This window comes from Chlorocebus sabaeus, chromosome 14 (genome assembly GCF_047675955.1).
Source record: "Chlorocebus sabaeus isolate Y175 chromosome 14, mChlSab1.0.hap1, whole genome shotgun sequence".
Taxonomy (NCBI): domain Eukaryota; kingdom Metazoa; phylum Chordata; class Mammalia; order Primates; family Cercopithecidae; genus Chlorocebus; species Chlorocebus sabaeus.
In genome coordinates, this window is record NC_132917.1 from 85,106,749 (window position 1) to 85,124,205 (window position 17,457).

A 17,457-nucleotide genomic window follows, 5' to 3' on the forward strand; every position below is an offset into this window, starting at 1 on the left:
CGCGGCGCGGCGGCGGCGGCGGCGGCCAGGCCGAGGCTGGGCACGGGCGCCCGATCGCGGCCTGCTGGCTAGCGCGGGCAAGCGCCGCGCCCCGAGCCGCCGTCGCCGCGCAGCCCCCGTCACGACCGCCGGCCGCGGGGCCTCCGGGCGGCTGGGCCCGGCGAGGGCAGCGAGAGGCGGGGCTGGCGTGCGGGCGGCGGAAGGAGGCGGAGGAGGAGGAAGAGGAGGAGGCGGCGGCGGCCGGGAGCCGGGGGAGAGGGGCGGGGGGTGGGCCGGGGGAGGGGAGGAGCGGGATTTGCGGAGCGCCGCGCCGCTGCCGGGAGCCGGCAGGCCCGAGAGTGACCGGAGTCACGGCGGGCGCCGGCGGAGCCGCGGCGTCGGACCCGCCTCCTGGAGGAGCTCAGCCCCGACCAGGCCCGGCCCCATTCCCGCCCCGCGCCGCCTCCCCGCCGCCGCCGCCGCCGCCGCCGCGGGAGCGCTCCCTTGCCCACCCCGCCCCCGCGGCCGAGCCCGGGAGTCGAGTGGGAGTCGGCCGGCCGGCGCGGGCAGCGCCGGGACCCCGCGGGGGACACTGCAGCCGGAGCCCGGGAGGGGCCGCGCCGCCACCGTCTGAACTAGGATGTCCCGACATGAAGGTGAGAGGAGCCCCCGCCCCCACCCGCACCGCCCGGGCCTCGGCCTACCCCGCCCGGGCCCGGCGCGGCAGAGGGCGGCCAGGAAGCGGCGGAGACTTTGGCCGAGCCCGAGCCGGGCCCGAGGCGCTGGACCCGGGAGTGAGCGAGCGAGGGCGGAGAGCCGCGGCGCCGCTGCCGCCACGGCCGCGGCCCTTAGCTGGGCCTGGTGCTGGAGGCGGGGCGGCCCGGGCGGCCGGAGGGTTTGCACTGTCATGGGGCGGGGGGGGAGGGGAGGCGGCGGGGCCCGTTACCGGCGGGAGCTCGGCCCTCGGGACTGATACCGGACGCCGAGGCCCGCCCGGCCGGTTCAGGAGCCGCGGGCCCCAGCGCGGCCTAGCGCTCCCGTCGCCCCGGAAGAGCCCGGTGTGGTCGCAGAGCCGGGCCGCGGGCGGCAGCAGGAGGCAAAAGAGCCGGTCCGGGACCCGGCAGGCGCGTCCGGTCGCCGGGAGACGACGGCGAGTGTCCCCGCCTGCGGGCGACCGCGGGGCTGGCGGGAAGGCTCTGCGGCCAGGGGACGGGAAGCCCTCGCCGCCTGGAGCCCGCCCCAGCCTCGCAGCTAGGCCTCGGCGCGTCCCTGGGCTCGGGTAACCAAGTTCCCGGGGTGGATCCGACCCCGCCGCAGCAAGCAAACTCCCTGCTCAGTCACCCAGGCAGAGCAGGGCTCGCTCCCCGCCGGCCCCGGTGCCCTCGCCGGCATGTGCTGCCTACCAGACAAGGTTTTGGAAAATGACGATGGTGAGGTCTATTCATGGTCGGGGGTCGTTTTGGACCTTGTTGTGCGATTTAAAAACACGATTGGAGTACAGTTGCAAATAAGCAGACTGCTCTAAGCCCAGTCGCAGGGCACAAAGAGACAAATGTTTAGGGTCGAGGCTTTGAGCTGGTAAGAAATAAGTTAACTTTAATTTACTGCCATATGGTTTAGAAAAGGAGGAGGGGGTTGTGTTTTCTTTGTTTCACTACCACAGGTTTTTGGATAAAAAGTGTTAAGAGTCTTGGCGGAAAGTTTGTCCTGTTAAGGTTAATACAAGATTGTAGAAGTGGCTTGAAAGTTTGTGTACTCATGATTTTAAAATCCTGTATAGGTGATGTAGGAGTGGAGAAAGTTTAGTGAGTCAGTTTAGTGTGTGCTTCGTACTATGGGAAAGATATTCTTTGGGAAATACAGACCTTAGAATTTTAAGGCTGAAAAACTCAGATTGATTAAAATTGTATTTAGAACAAGTTTCAAAATTCGCATTACTAATTACAGCGTTGAAATTGACTCAACATTCTGTGTTCAACGATTCTGTATTTTAAAAGTTACAAAACTAATATGAAATATACTATATTTTCTTCACAAAGCATTTACTGAGTACTTACTGAGTTCAAGTGTTGGACATTTTGAAATAATGAGGTACCTAGCCTCATTGAAAGGAACACATAAGTGGGAAGCTGTGCCTCTTTTCCCACTTTGGCTGCTTCATGGAAATGTATCCTTATCTCTGTAATTTTAAGAACTTGTAATTAAAGTTATAATCAGATTTCAATTTGGGATATTAAAGTTTATCTTAAACTGTAGTCCTGTGTACACTGACCACTTTCAAGACAAAACAAAAGTGAGCAATGGCTGCAGGCTTTCTTAACTCTTAAAAACTGGAAGAGTTAAAGTTACAGAATCACAGCCATGGAAGAGTGTTTCAGACTCATTCTCCTTGGTCTAAGAAAGCACACAGATAGTTCCAGAGGAGCATTCTAATTGAAGTGTCCTGGGAAGAAAATTCCTTCACCCCCAGTGCTCTGTTGGAGTAATTAAAATCTCATATTTGGAACATTCTTGAATGTAACGTACATTCTGTAATTTAAGCCCATTTCCCCCCATTTGGTCCTGTGCAAAGGTGTGTGGTTATGAAACTTCTGTTACCTTTTAGTTACTTGAATATTACTGAACCTCAGCACACTAGTAGCACACCTTTCCTAGTAACTTACGTTAATGTCAGAAAATAGAACATACCTAATGAAAAAGGAACATACCTAAATACATCTGTTGAAGACTTACAGTACAATATTCGATAAGTGATTATCTTTCAGGGGACTAGTTTACGGTCTAAGACAGGAATAGCAGTCTCATGAATCACACTTAACTCATTAGATATATGTTTTGTGGAATGTTAGTTCAGACTGTCATTATTGTCATCAGTACGACTTTGACTTATCAGCAAATACAGGGTTTGGCAACCTTGCTGTTCTTTTCTTACCTTTCCCTTTTTTGGGCCATCGAATCCCATTTCTTTCGGCATTTCTTTCTTTCAGCATTTCTTTCTTTCTTTCTTTCTTTTTTTGATGGAGTCTCGCTCTGTCACTAGGTTGGAGTGCAGTGGCGCCATCTCAGCTCACTGCAACCTCCGCCTCCCGGGTTCTAGCCATTCTCCTGCCTCAGCCTCCCAAGTAGCTGGGATTACAGGTGCCCACCACCATGCCCATCTAATTTTTGTATTTTTAGTAGAGACGGGGTTTCAGCATGTTGGTCAGGCTGGTCTCAAATTCCTGACCTCAGGTGATACACCTGCCTCGGCCTCCCAAAGTGCTGGAATTACAGGTGTGAGCCACCGCACCTGGCCTCAGTATTTCTTTAGTGGTGTGATTTTTGCTCTCTCAGTCATCTGTCCACCTCCAAATGCTCTGTAGTTCTCATTTCCTTTCACACTCTCATTTCAGTAGTGTGACCCCAAGTTGGATGTAATAGTCTGGTAAAAGGTTTGAACAAGCCTATCATGTTGTACTTGCCTGGTGCTTCCTTTTCAGGGCCTTGTGTGTGCAAGTAATATTTTCTTTGTCTTTGTACCCACCCTAATGAATTACACTAAATCCTATGATTTTACTAATGTAACTTTGGACAACACAGTCCTGAGATGGACACCTGTCAGGCTTGAAGGCTGAACCTTGTGAAGCAGTGCCTCTGAGAAAGGCAGTGCAACCAGGAGCATAGAGAAATGCTCTAGTCCAGGGGTCAGCATGCTTCTTCTGTAAAGGGCCAGGTAGCAAACATGGCAGGCTTAGCGAGCTATAATAGTACGAAAGCAACTATAGACAACATGTAATTGAATGAGCATGGCTCTGTTCCAATTAAAACTTTATTTGTGGACACTGACATTTTAATTTCATACAATTTTTTTTTTTTTTTGAGACAGAGTCCTGCTCTGTTGCCCAGGCTAGAGTGCAGTGGCGTGATCTTGGCTCACTACATCCTCCCCCTCCTGGGTTCAAGTGATTCTCCTGCCTCAGCCTCCCAAGTAGCTGGGATTACAGGCACCCACCACTGCGCCTGGCTAATTTTTGTGTTTTGTTTAGTAGACATGGGATTTCACCATGTTGGCCAAGGTGGTCTCATACTCCTGACCTTGTGATCCACCTGCCTAGGCCTCCCAACATGCTGGGATTACATGTGTGAGCCACTGCGCCTGGCCGAATTTCATATAATTTTCATGTATCATGAAATATGATTTGTCATTTGACACCCCCAGCATTCAAAAATACAAATAACCATTCTTAACTTTTGGGCTGTATAAAAGCTGGTGGTGGGCCGGGCACGGTGGATCACGCCTGTAATCCCAACACTTTGGGAGGCCGAGGCGGGTGGATCACCTGAGGTCAGGAGTTCAAGACCAGCCTGGCCAAAATGGTGAAACCCTGTCTCTACTAAAAACATAATAATTAGCTGGGTGTGGTGGTAGGCGCCTGTACTTCAGCTACCCAGGAGGCTGAGGCAGAGAATTGCTTGAACCCAGGAGGCGGAGGTTGCAGTGAGCTGAGGTCGTGCCACTGCACTCCAGCCTGGGCGACAGAGTGAGACTCTGTCTCCAAAACAAACAAACAAAAAAAAATGGTGGTGGTTGGATTTGGCCTGAGGGCTGTAATTTGCCTTACCTTACCTCTGCCCTAGACTGGCGCTTTAGAGAGTTGATAGAGCTTAAACTGTCAAGAGTCTAGAAGGGGCCCAGTCTGCTTGGTATTCCATCATTTTCTTTGGGTGATGGGAAATGAGTTCACAGACTGAACCAGCTCCTCTGTACGTCACTTTTCAGCAGCACCATGTGGAATGGAAATAATTGTTCCTCACGAGTGGGCAACAGGCTCCCCACCCTCCAGACCCTTAATGGAGATGGCAGTACTCTACATTTTTCCTGTTTGCCCGTTACTACTTTTCCAGGGAGAATTCCAGGGCCACTTTTAACTCACTTTGTGGTGTTCTTGTCATGTTAACATTTTGTAGACTTTAGTGCCCAGTCACTTTATGTTCACCCTACCAACACTGTCTAGTTCACAGTGAACCCAATCATTTTTTATCTTGATGTATTTTTTAAAATGTGTCACTGCCATACTTTCAAATACATTTAAAATGTAAGTATGTTATTCAGAGCTTAAAATCTACTTTTAAAGCTTTCCAAATAAAAAAAGCAACTTATCAAATTGCTCACTGCTTATTAGCTAAAATGAAATTATGAATGTTCTTGAATAGATTAGAGCCTCATTGATTACCTGGATCTTGGTACACGTGTCGCCTTAAATCATTCAACCTTTCAGTCACTACTATGTGTAAGGCAGTCTGCTAGGTTCCAAGGAATGTGGGGCTAAGTGAATGAGATGCAGCTCCTTACCTTAAGTCTGGCGAGGAAGATGCATTTTTTATCTAACTTCCACAGTGCAGTGTGAAACATGGCATAAGGAAGGGGTAAACATTGATGACAAAGTAATTACCAACTTTTCTCTAGTATTTTGTCAAATTTCAGAGAGGTACTCTACTGTGATTCTAGACTTTTTTCTTGAGTGCCTTCTTAACTCCCTTTTTTTTTTTTTTTTTTTTTTAAGACAGAGTCTCGCTCTGTCGCCCAGGCTGTAATGCAGTGGTGTGATCTTGTCTCACTACAACCTCCGCCTCCTGGGTTCGAGTGATTCTCCTGCCTCAGTCTCCCAAGTAACTGGGATTATAGGTGCCTGCCACTGCGCCTGGCTAATTTTTCTATTTTTAGTGGAGACAGGGTTTCACCATGTTGGCTAGGCTGGTCTTGAACTCCTGATCACAAGTGATCCACCCACCTTGGCCTCCTAAAGTGCTGGGATTACTGGTGTGAGCCACTGCACCCGGCACCTTCTTAACTCTTTCTGGGCCACTTTTGATTTTGGGTAAAGTTGTTTGAGATGTCAAGCCGGTTGCAGTGGTGTGCACATGTAGTCCCAGGTACTTGGGAGGCTGAGAGACCCTATCTCTTTTAAAAAAAAAAAAAAAAAAGAAAGAAAAAATTTAAAATAGAGTCCTTATCTTTATCTGATTTATAATTTCCCTAGCTTTTTGAAGATTTTCATATGTAAAAATGATAGTGGATAAATGAGCAGGTGGTCATGTTGTTGTGCTATTCTCAGAAGTATCTGATACTATTTATTTTTAAAATGTAAAATACAAGACTACGTAAGCCATTAATCTAGTTAGTCCCAACTTTTTTTTGTTTTTATTTTTCTAATTGGCAAAAATTGTATATATTTATCGTGTATAACGTGATGTTTTGAAATATGTATATTTTGCAGAATGGCAGCTCCAACTTTTTGAAAGTTGTACCACTTTTTTCTTAGTAGATTCTAATTTTCTCTCGCTCTCTTTTTTTTTTGGAACGGAGTCTCTCTCTGTTGCCCAGGCTAGAATAGAGTACATTGGTGGGATCTTGGCTCACTGCAGCCTCCACCTCCCAGGCTCAAGTGATCCTCCCATCTCAGCCTCCCATAGTGTTGGGATTACAGGTGTGAGCCATTGCTCCCAGCCTTAATTTTCTCTTCTCAAAACATGTTATCTGCCTCTGAAACACACATATAGACAGAAATAATTTGGTTTTAGAATTTGGGGACTGCAGAGCCAACATTGGTAATTAGCATGTGATTTTAATGCAGTGCCTTTTGCCTCCCTGTAGAAATGTAAATTGATTCCCACTGATAAGATCCTTACCATCAGATCTTCTTATAACTTATTTTACTTTAACTATAATCTATTAAAATATTATGACATTTTTAAGCCTTTTTCAGTTGGTTTTCTGTTTTTGAGACAGGGGTCTCTGTCGCCCATGCTGCGCGCGAGCACAGCCTGCTGCAGCATTGACCTCCCAGGCTCAAACAGTCCTCCCACTTCAGCCTCCGAAGCAGGTGGGACCACAGGTGTGCACCCCACACACGGCTATTTTTTTTTTTCTTTTTTGCAGAGACTGGATCTTCCACTATTGCCTAGGCTGGTCTCAAACTCCTGGGCTCAAGTGATTCTCCCACTTCAGCTCTCAAGAGTGCTGGGATTATAGGTGTGAGCTGCCATGCCCAGCAACTTTTTCAGTTTCAATAAATCGTAAATTATATTTACCTTGACTTTCAATGGAGAATATATAAGAATGTAAATTTATGGAAAAACGAATCACATTTTAATTTCTGGGGTCTTTGATTTCATGATTTCATTTAAAGTTCATTTTGGAGCTCATTTTCCCGTATTTTTACATTCATGTTTAAGTTAAAATGGAGCAAAACATGACTACATGTTCTTGTTTCAAATTGGGAACTTAATTTGGAAGAATTTCCTTTTGGTCTGAGGATTTTAAGATGTATTAGCAGCAATCTTTTTTTTTTTTTTTTCCTTACTCTTGTTCCCCAGGCTGGAGTGCAATGGTGCGATCTCGACTCACCGCAATCTACACCTCCTGGGTTCAAGTAATTCTCCTGCCTCAACCTCCCGAGTAGCTAGGATTACAGGCATACGCCACCTTACCCAGCTAATTTTGTATTTTTAGTAGATACGGGTTTCTCCATGTTGGTCAGGCTGGTCTTGAACTCCCGACCTCAGGTGATCCACCCACCTCAGCATCCCAAAGTGCTGGGATTACAGGCATGAGCCACTGTGCCCAGCCTCAGCAGCAATCTTGTAAGATGGTAACTTTTTCACAGTAGGAGCTTATGAAACTTATGATGTGAAATATCTAAACAGATCCCTTCATATTAAGCTTTGCAACCTTTTTAAAAGAAATCCCTGCATCATAACTTACTTTTCAAAATTATCAACTTTATGAGATCTACGATATATATTTGCCTAGGTTTTTTGTTTTTTGTTTTTTGAGTTTTTTTGAGACAGAGTCTCACTTTGTCGTCCAGGCTGGAGTGCAGTGGCATGATCTCGGCTTACTGCAACCTCCGTCTCCCAGGTTCAAGCAATTCTCCTGCCTCAGCCTCCCAAGTAGCTGCAATTACAGGCATGTACCACCATGCCTGGCTAATTTGTGTTTGTTTTTTGAGGTGAAGTTCCGCTCTTGTTGCCCAGGCTGGAGTGCAATGGCACAATCTCAGCTCTCCGCAACCTCCACCTCCCGGGTTCAAGCGATTCTCCTGCCTCAGCCTCCTGAGTATCTGGGATTACAGGCATGCACCACCATGCCTGGCTAATTTTGTATTTTTATAGAGACGGGGTTTCTCCATATTGGTCAGGCTGGTCTCGAACTCCCAACCTCAGGTGATCCACCTGCCTCAGCCTCCCAAAGTGCTGGGATACAGGCGTGAGCCACCACGCCTGACCATGTTTTTTCTGTTTTTTAAACTAGAAGTTCCAAAAGTTTTTAGTGAAGGCTAAGGTGTCATTGAATTACCATAGAAATAATGTTTTTTAAATCACTTTATGGGCTGGGCGTGTGGCTCATGCCTGTAATCCCAGCACTTTGGGAGGCCAAGATGGGTGGGTCACCTGAGGTCAGGATTTTGAGACCAGCCTGGCCAACATAGTGAAACCCTGTCTCTACCAAAAATACAAAAAAATAGCCAGACGTGGTGGCAGGTGCCTGTAATCCCAGCTACTTGGGAGGCTGAGACAGGAGAATCTCTTGAACCCAGGAGGTGGAGGTTGCAGTGAGCCGAGATGGCCCATTGCACTCCAGCCTGGGCAACAAGAGCGAAACTGTCTTAAAGAAAAAAAAATCACCTTATAAATATTGCTGTGGGGCTACTTTTATGAATATGGACTCGAAGCATTCCCTAACTGCATATATTCGTAAAAGTTAAAAGTAGAATGCTGTTCCTAATAAGTCTTTGTTTATAGAAGATTAATTTTTTTTATTAATTTTAGTGTTGCGCTGAGGACCATGTTTTTCATTTCCTTAAAATGATAAAGTATTTTTTTTTTCAGTCTTTGAAGTTATTCATTAAAGTTGAGGAAAGAACCTGTAAGCAGTATACAGATCAGAGCATCTTAAAATGTGGTAATTTTTTGTTTTGTTTTGTTTTGAGACCGAGTTTCACTCTTGTTGTCCAGGCTGGAATGCAATAGAGTGATCTTGGCTCATCGCAACCTCTGCCTCCTGGGTTCAAGTGTTTCTTCTGCCTCAGCCTCCCGAGTAGCTGGGATTACAGGCATGTGTCACCACGCCCGGCTAATTTTGTATTTTTTTTTTCTTTCTTTCTTTTTTTAGTAGAGATGGAGTTTCTTCATGTTGGTCAGGCGGGTCTTGAACTCCTGATCTCAGGTGATCTGCCCGCCTCAGCCTCCCAAGTACTGGGATTACAGGTGTGAGCCACCATGCCCAGCCAGTTATTTGTATATATTAGCCATGTCTCGATTTATGTTAAAGATCTGGGATAAGGCAGACAGTTTCCTAAGGGAACATATTACCTAGATGACATGGGAAGGAAGTGAGGAGCCAGGAAAAGATAGGCTGTTCTTGGGTTGGTAAGGACCAGCGGCCAGGTGGGTGTCGGCAGAGGAAAGGCAGGCAGGGTGGGTATGAAGCTTGGAAATGGATCTGTAGCTACGGGATATTGGAAACAGAAAACCAGCTCTCATGCCTGATGGAATGTCTGGAGAGCTGGGTACCAGGAAGTGAAAACTCTGCCCAATGAAATGAACAAGAGATGAATTGCCTTGTTAAACACCTTCCACCGTTCCCTCTCTGCTACATCCCTGATGGTCCTCTTGGTGTTTGTTAATCATGGTAACTGCCTATAGAATTGTTTTTAGTTGTTGGCTCTCTGAGTTGTAGCAAAGTAGAATTATGAGTCCATCCAGTTCATATACACAGTCAATTAGCCTCATCTCTTTTTGTTTTTTGTCTTGAGGCAGAGTTTCACTCTGTCACCCAGACTGGAGTGCAGTGACATAAACAGGGCTTACTGCAGCCTCAACCTCTGGGCTTAAGTGATCCTCCTACCTCAGCCTCCCAAGTAGCTGGGACTACACCTGAATAATTTTTAAAATTTTTGTAGAGATAGGGTCTCATTGTGTCATCCAGGCTGGTCTTGAACTCCTGGGCTCAAACGATACTCTTGCCTCAGCTTTACAAAGTGCTGGGATTATAGGTGTGAAGTACCACACCTGGCCTAGTCTCATCTCTTGTATGGCCACAGTGCCAGCCAGCAGTCCATCAAACTTTGCCAATGACCACAAGTATGGGCGAAGAGGTATGGATGGATCCCTGTAAATTGATCACTGCTACTAGAAAAAAAAAACAAAAAACTGAAATCAGAAGAGTGGGTCAGTTGTGTTATCTTCAGCTAGAAGGGACAGCAGAAGAATAAGTGGATGAAGCATCTTGATATCATGACTAATTAGGTTTGCACATTATCTTCTGTTGAATTTTAATGTGGTGTTTTTTTTTGCTCTCTTGCTGGTACTCAGTGCCAGTGTCATGAATATCAGCTTTTTCTGTAGTAAGAGGGTTTTCATTAGGAGAGTCACTTCTTAGAGTACTAGGTAGATGAGTTGACTTGGAACAGTTATAGGTGTATTTGATTATTTATTATTTGGTTATGACTTTTATTGTTCCTTTAAGACTCTGTCGTCCTCCTACTCAGCAAAGTAAAGGGTCTCTCCAGTAGCACTCCTGTCTTATTAACCAGGCTTTAAAAAAATTTTTTTTTGAGATGGAGTCTCACTCCGTCAGCCAGGCTGGAGTTCAGTACTGCAATATCGGCTCACTACAGCCTCCACCTCCTGGGTTCAAATGATTCTCCTGCCTTAACCTCCTGAGCAGCTGCGATTACAGGTGCCTGCTACCACACCCAGCTAATTTTTGTATTTTTTTAAATAGAGACAGAGTTTCACCATGTTGTCCAGGGTGGTCTCGAACCTCTGACCTCAATTGGTCCTCCTGCCTCAGCCTCCCAATGTGCTGGGATTACAGGTGTGAGCCGCTGTGCCTGGTGATTCCTCACAGATTTGTAATTATGTTTTGATACTTAGAAAAGAGCTAAAGGGATTAAACATTTATTTTTGTGTTCACTATAGTTTTTTGCATTATGGGTTTTTGTGAACGGTTAGATAACTAACAACTACTGGGGTGAATAGCTGGACCCTACTGTTATTGTTCCACCAGTATTCTTCTTTGGTGTGCTCTGTGGTTGTAGAGGTTTGGCAGTGTGAGCAGAGAAGTTTTCTAAATTAGGAGTTAAGGATGTTGAAGTAGAGCAGACAGGGATTATATAAAGGAGTTATAAAGGAGTTACAGATGTGTTCCTTCTTTTCTTTTCTTTTCTTTTCTTTTTTTTTTTTTTTTTTTTTTTTTGAGATGGAGTCTTGCTCTGTCGCCCAGGCTGGAGTACAGTGGCGCAGTCTCGGCTCACTGCAACCTTCGCCTCCTGGGTTCAAGTGATTCTCCTGCCTCAGCCTCCCGAGTAGCTGGGATTACAGGCATGCACCACCACGCCCTAATTTTTGTATTTTTAGTAGAGACAGGGTTTCATTATGTTGGCCAGGCTGGTCTTGGACTCCTGACCTCAGGTGATCTACCTGTCTCTGCCTCCCACAGTGCTGGGATTACAGGCTGAGCCACCACATCCGGCCCTTCTTTTTTATAATAATGAAATACATGCTGGGAGTTGAGGATGGTTAGATGATGAATGGGAACCCAGGTAGTTTTCATATTCAGAGATCTTGATGTTTAGTCTGACACTATTAGGGATTTGTATGTAGTTAATTGCGGTTCTAAGTCAATGCAAATTATACAGTGTGTTTGTATGGCTATACATATGAATACACATAGTGGTCGCAGAGGTGGGACTGATTTTCTCTTCTGTAGGAAAAATGGTGATAAGAACATCAAGTGACAGTGGATGAGAAATACAAGTATTCCTATATTACACCAGTATCAAGGGTCTTCATTCTGAATCAGACATACTGTATATTTTCATGTTTTTTCGTTATTCTAGATCATTTTCTACAAGTTTTTTAAAAGCTACCAGTGGAAAAGAGATAGCAAATCTACTTGCAGAATTGGAGTGGACCATTGCTATCCAATAGAAATCTAATGTAAGCCACATACATAATCTTAAATTCCCTGGTAGCCACATTTTTTAAAAAGAGGTGAAATTAATAATGAAATAACAACCCAATATATCCAGAATACTATTTCAACATGTAACTGACATAGAATTGTTTATGATATATTTACATTTTTTTCTAACAAAGTCTTAATTTTTTTTTTTTAAGAGACAGGGTCTCACTCTGTTGCCCAGGCTGGAGTGTGGGGGTGTGATCGTACCTCACTGCAACCTTGACCTCCCAGCCTCAAGAGATTCTCCCACCTCAACCTCCCGAGTAGATGGGACTGCAGACCTGCGCCACCACACCTGGCTAACTTTTGTTTTGTTTGTTTGTTTGAGACAGAGTTTTGATCTTGTTGCCCAGGGTGGAAGTACAATGGCCCAATCTCAGCTCACTGCAACCTCCACCTCCTGGGTTCAAGCAATTCTCCTGCCTCAGCCTTCCGAAGTAGCTGGGATTACATGCACCTGCCACCATGCCCAGATAATTGTTTTGTATTTTTAGTTGAGATGGGATTTCACTGTGTTGACCAGGCTGGTCTTGAACTCCTAGCCTCAGGTGATCCACACACCTTGACCTCCCAAAGTGTTGGGATTACAGGCGTGAGCCACCGCGTCCGGCTGACTTTTGTATTTTTTATAGAGATTGAGTCACCCTATGTTGCCCAGGCAGGTCCTGAGCTCCTGGCCTCAAGCAGTCCTACCTTGGTCTCCTAAAGTGTTGGGATTATAGGAGTGAGTCCCTATGCCCAGCCAAAGTCTTAAATCTTAAATTTTACATTCAGCATATTTTAATTCAGATGCTAAATTTTCATTTAAAAAATGCCTTAGTTGAAAAACGTATTCAAATTTATGCATTGAAGGTCTGCTGACCACCCTATCTAAAGTAACTCATACTCTGGCTGGCCATGGTGGCTCATGCTTGTTATCCCAGCACTTTGGGAGGCTGAGGAAGGAGGATTGTTTGAGCCCAGGAGTTTGAGGCCAAGTTGGGCAACATGGTAAGACCCCATCTTCACAAAATAAGTAAGTGAAATAATAGAAGTTTCTTTGAAAAAAATGAGTAAATAAAGTAGCACACACTCTATTTTTTATAGGGATGGGATCTTGCTGTGTTGCCCAGGGTAGTCTCAAACTCCTGAGCTTAAGCAGTTTTCCCACCTCAACCTCCCAAAGTGCTAGGATTACAGATGTGAGCCACCACACTTGGCTGTGGATTTCTGCTTCAGTTTCTCTCCTAAGAACTTAGAGTTTTCATTTCCTTTTTCACCTTAAAATTATTTGTTAACATATACTGGTTTCATGACCCTTTTATTTATTTTTCTTTATTTTATATTTAAAGAAGCTAAGCAGAAGCTGGGTGCAGTGGCTGACACCTGTAATCCCAGCACTTTGGGAGGCCGAGGCAGGTGGATCACCCTCTGAGGTCAGGAGTTCAAGACCAGCCTGACCAACATGGAGAAACCCCATCTGGCTAACTTTTGTTTTGTTTTGTTTTGTTTTGTTTGTTTGTTTGAGACAGAGTTTCAATCTTGTTGCCCAGGGTGGAGTGCAATGGCCCAATCTCAGCTCACTGCAACCTCCACCTCCTGGGTTCAAGCAATTCTCCTGCCTCAGCCTTCTGAAGTAGCTGGGATTACAGGCGCCTGCCACCATGCCCATACTAATAATACAAAATAAGTTGGGTGTGGTGGCGCATGCCTGTAATCCTAGCTACTCGGGAGGCTGAGGCAGGATAATTCCTTTAAACCGGGATCGGATGTTGCAGTGAGCCAAGATTGTACCGTTGCACTCCAATCCAGCTGGGCAACAAGAACAAAACTCCATCGCAAAAAAAAGAAAGAAACTTCTATTGTTTATTTATTTTGTGAAATTCGGCCCTTACCATGTTGCCCAGGATGGCCGCGAACTCCTGGGCTCAATCCTCTTGCCTCAGCCTCCCAAAGTGTTGGGACTACAAGCATGAGCCACCATGGCTGGCCAAAGTATGGGCTGCTTTAGGTAGGGTGGTCAGGAAAAGCCTGTCTGAAGATGGACGTTTAAGAAAAACCTTAGTTAAATGAGAGAGATTTAAAGGAAAAAAAATGGCTGGGCATGGTGGCTCACACCTGTAATTCCAGCACTTTGGGAGGCCGAGGCAGGCAGATCATGAGGTCAGGAGATCAAGACCATCCTGGCTAACATGGTGAAACCTCATCTCTATTAAAAATACAAAAAATTAGCTGGGCGTGGTGGCGGGCGCCTGTAGTCCCAGCTACTTGGGAGGCTGAGGCAGGAGAATGGCGTGAACCCAGGGGGTGAAGCTTGCAGTGAGCCGAGATCACAACACTGCACTCCAGTCTCCAGTCTGGGCAACGCAGCAAGACTCCATCTCAAAAATAATAATTAATAAATAAAGGGAAAAAATATGACTGAGGATACAGCAAGTGTAGAGGTCTGGAAATTGGAATGTTCTTGGAACAGCACAGAGGCCGTGTGGCTGGAGGGCAGTGGTTCAGGTGGAAAGGGGTAGGAAGTGAAGTTGGTGTAGTTGGAGCCAGATCTTGCACACCGTTGCATTGTAGGCTGTATTGAGGACTGTTAAACTGTGAATGCTTTGAGAAACACATTTCGGAATTCCTGCTTCTACAGAAAGGTCTTTTTGACTAAATAAATGGCAGAGGGTGGAAAGTAAATACTCAGTTTGTGTCCCAAACACCTCTAAGAACATTTCTTTACAAACTTTCCCTACATTTACCATTATTTTAAGCTTTGTCTTTCTTGACCCCTATTACTCTATTTAACTGATGTTTCCTGAAGGGTGTGGGGTTTGATGGAAAGTGAATCTTTCTAGTTTGAATGTAAAACCCTTGGGCCTGGCCGGCTGCGATCGGTGGCTGACACCTCTAATCTCAGCACTTTGGAAGGCCCAGGCAGGCGGCTCACAAAGTCAGGAGTTTGAGACCAGCCTGGCCAACATGACGAAACCCCATCTCTACTAAAAATACAAAAATTACCTGGACATGGTGGCAGGCACCTGTAATCCCGGCTACTCAGGCGACTGAGGTAGGAGAATCGCTTCAAACCGGAAGGCGGAGTTGCAGTGAGCCAAGATTGCGTCACTGCACTCTAGCCTGGGTGACAGAGCCAGACTCCATCTCAAGAAAAAAAACAAAAACAAAAACCTTGGGCCTAGAAACTGGGTCACCTAACTAGCAGCTCTCAAACTTTAAAAAAAAAAAAAAACACGTGCTGAGAAATATATTTTATGTTCTGATCCAGTAGTCACATACACATGTAATGAAGCAAGAGTAATGCAAAATAGTACTTATCACTACTTTGAAACATATACCTTGTTTTCTATTCTGCTTCATTAAAAACCAAATACTAGTTATGTCCTTCTAGATCGATTTCACATTCTATTCATGGATTGTCACCTCCTATTGAAAAACACTGGCCTTGGATGTCAACCTAAAACTTTGGGTCCTTACGTGCAAGGTATTATGATAGGTACTATGAGGCATATAGAAAACTATTAGAATTTTTACTCCTGAAGTATGTGGTATGACTGAAGCAATAAGGTCTAAGTATTTAAAATAAAATAGCCCTTGTATGACTGGGGCATTTAAAAGTGTCAGCTCATTTACTACAAGTTCTGTAGTGTTGGCAAGTGGAATGAAGTGTTATTTGGGCGTCAGAGAAGAGATTTCCTTAGGGTGGCATTTAAACTCAAGACTTGAAGAAGTACTGTATTTTTATAGGATGAGTTGGGGGAAGGGGAGCTGCCAAGTGAGAGAATGTAGGAGGTAAAGTGCAGAACTAAGAAAACATGCAGTGTGTTGGAGAGAGGTAGGTGGGACAACAGCGAGGAGACCAGAGTTTCTGGAACAGAAGACTCCCATATGTTAGCAGTGGGAGTGAAGTATATTAGGGCCAGGCGCGGTGGCTCACGCCTGTAATCCCAGTGCTTTGGGAGGCTGAGGTGGGTGGATCACGAGGTTAGGAGTTCGAGACCAGCCTGGCCAAGATGGTGAAACCCTGTCTCTACTAAAAATAAAAATAAAATAGCTGGATGTGGTGGTGGGCGCCTGTAATCCCAGTTACTTGGAGGCTGAGGCAGGAGAATCGCTTGAACCTGGGAGGCAGAAGTTGCAGTGAGCCTGCACTCCAGACTGGGCAACAGAGTAAGACTCCATCTCAAAAAAGAAAAGAAAAAAAGGAAGGTTGATTGACTTACCTAAGGTTCCAGGGGACTCATTTGTTCAGACTTCAGTTCAATGCTAGTAGTCTGTTTTCTCATCTGTAAAAGAAGGACACTAATGCCTCTTTAGCTACTCTCTAAGGCTTTTGTCGAGATGAAATGCCAGTGCATGTTAGTAGGTTTTCTAAACTAGATAAAGCACTGCATAAATGTAAGGTGATGGTATTTTTTATCACGGTAGATAAGATAAGAAATGGAGTGGGAGCAAGGTAGATAAGTGAAGGATTTTGATTGCCACGTGAAGGTCAGTCTTGTTCTTTTCCCATACAGATTGTGGGATGGAAGAAGGAGTAGTGCATTAAAAGTTTTAAGCAGAGAAAAGGAACAATGAAAATTGGTATCATTTAAGAAGATTGGTATGGTAGTATGTGAGAGAGAGATTGGTGCCTGTGCCTGTGCCAGGGATACTTGTAGACCTTTTTGCTGGAATGAGCTTGAGCTTGAAATAAAAAAGACCTGAGTTAGTCAATGGTCATAGGAACAGAAAGAAAAAAGATGCCTTAAGATAAAAGCTCATTGTTGAGAGAGCAAGGAATAAGGTATAAATTGCAGGACAGCCAGCCAGAGTGCAGGAAGAATTGCAGGTTCTTCTAGTAAATTGGGCAGCTAGGAGGGGAGAGACAGGAAAAAATCTTTTTCAGCTTTTGATGTTTTGAATTTAAGGTGATGGTAGGCAACTAGACAGAAATCAGAAGTGGGAAATACTACTCTGGGGTTCAGGGAAGAGAAATTGGGATTTAAGAATTTCATAGCCTTCTACATTGAAGCCTGGGGATAGGCTAGATTTCTAAGGAAGAAAGCATAGAGAAGGGAGAGAAGTATGTTCATATTTAGAAGCAAGAGACAGAGGAGTCAGTCAGCCCAAACAGAGAGCTAAGAGGAGGACCCTGCTTGTGTATTGACTTGGAAGACGTCTTTTATAGTATAATAGCACTTGTCATGTGGGTGTTGGCTTACTTGTCTGTTTCCTTAAAAATGTAGGCTTCTGCCGGGCGCAGTGACTCACGCCTGTAATGCCAGCACTTTGGGAGGCCGAGGTGGGCAGATCACCTGAGGTCGGGAGTTCGAGACCAGTCTGACCAACATGGAGAAACACCGTCTCTACTAAAAAAAAAAAAAAAAAAAAAATACAAAATTAGCCGGGTGTGGTGGCGCATGCCTGTAATCCCAGCTACTCGGGAGGCTGAGGCAGGAGAATCACTTGAACCTGGGAGGCAGAAATTGGGGTGGGCCGAAATT

The 17,457-nt window shown here is 45.5% G+C and overlaps 1 protein-coding gene across 2 annotated transcripts in view; it reads left to right on the forward strand.

Moving 5' to 3' along the window:
- Positions 1-507: 507 nt before the first annotated feature.
- The window catches only part of KCMF1 (potassium channel modulatory factor 1), an 82,916-nt gene continuing 65,966 nt past the window's right edge, over positions 508-17,457 (forward strand). Inside the window, exon 1 of one of the 2 annotated variants that reach the window (XM_038007173.2) lies at positions 508-635. In XM_038007173.2, the coding sequence (XP_037863101.1) occupies positions 620-635 (16 nt within the window). In that variant the 5' untranslated portion in view covers positions 508-619. Of the gene's footprint in view, positions 636-951; positions 1,410-17,457 lie in introns of those variants that run through there. The other variant, XM_038007172.2, reaches the window with a different exon arrangement.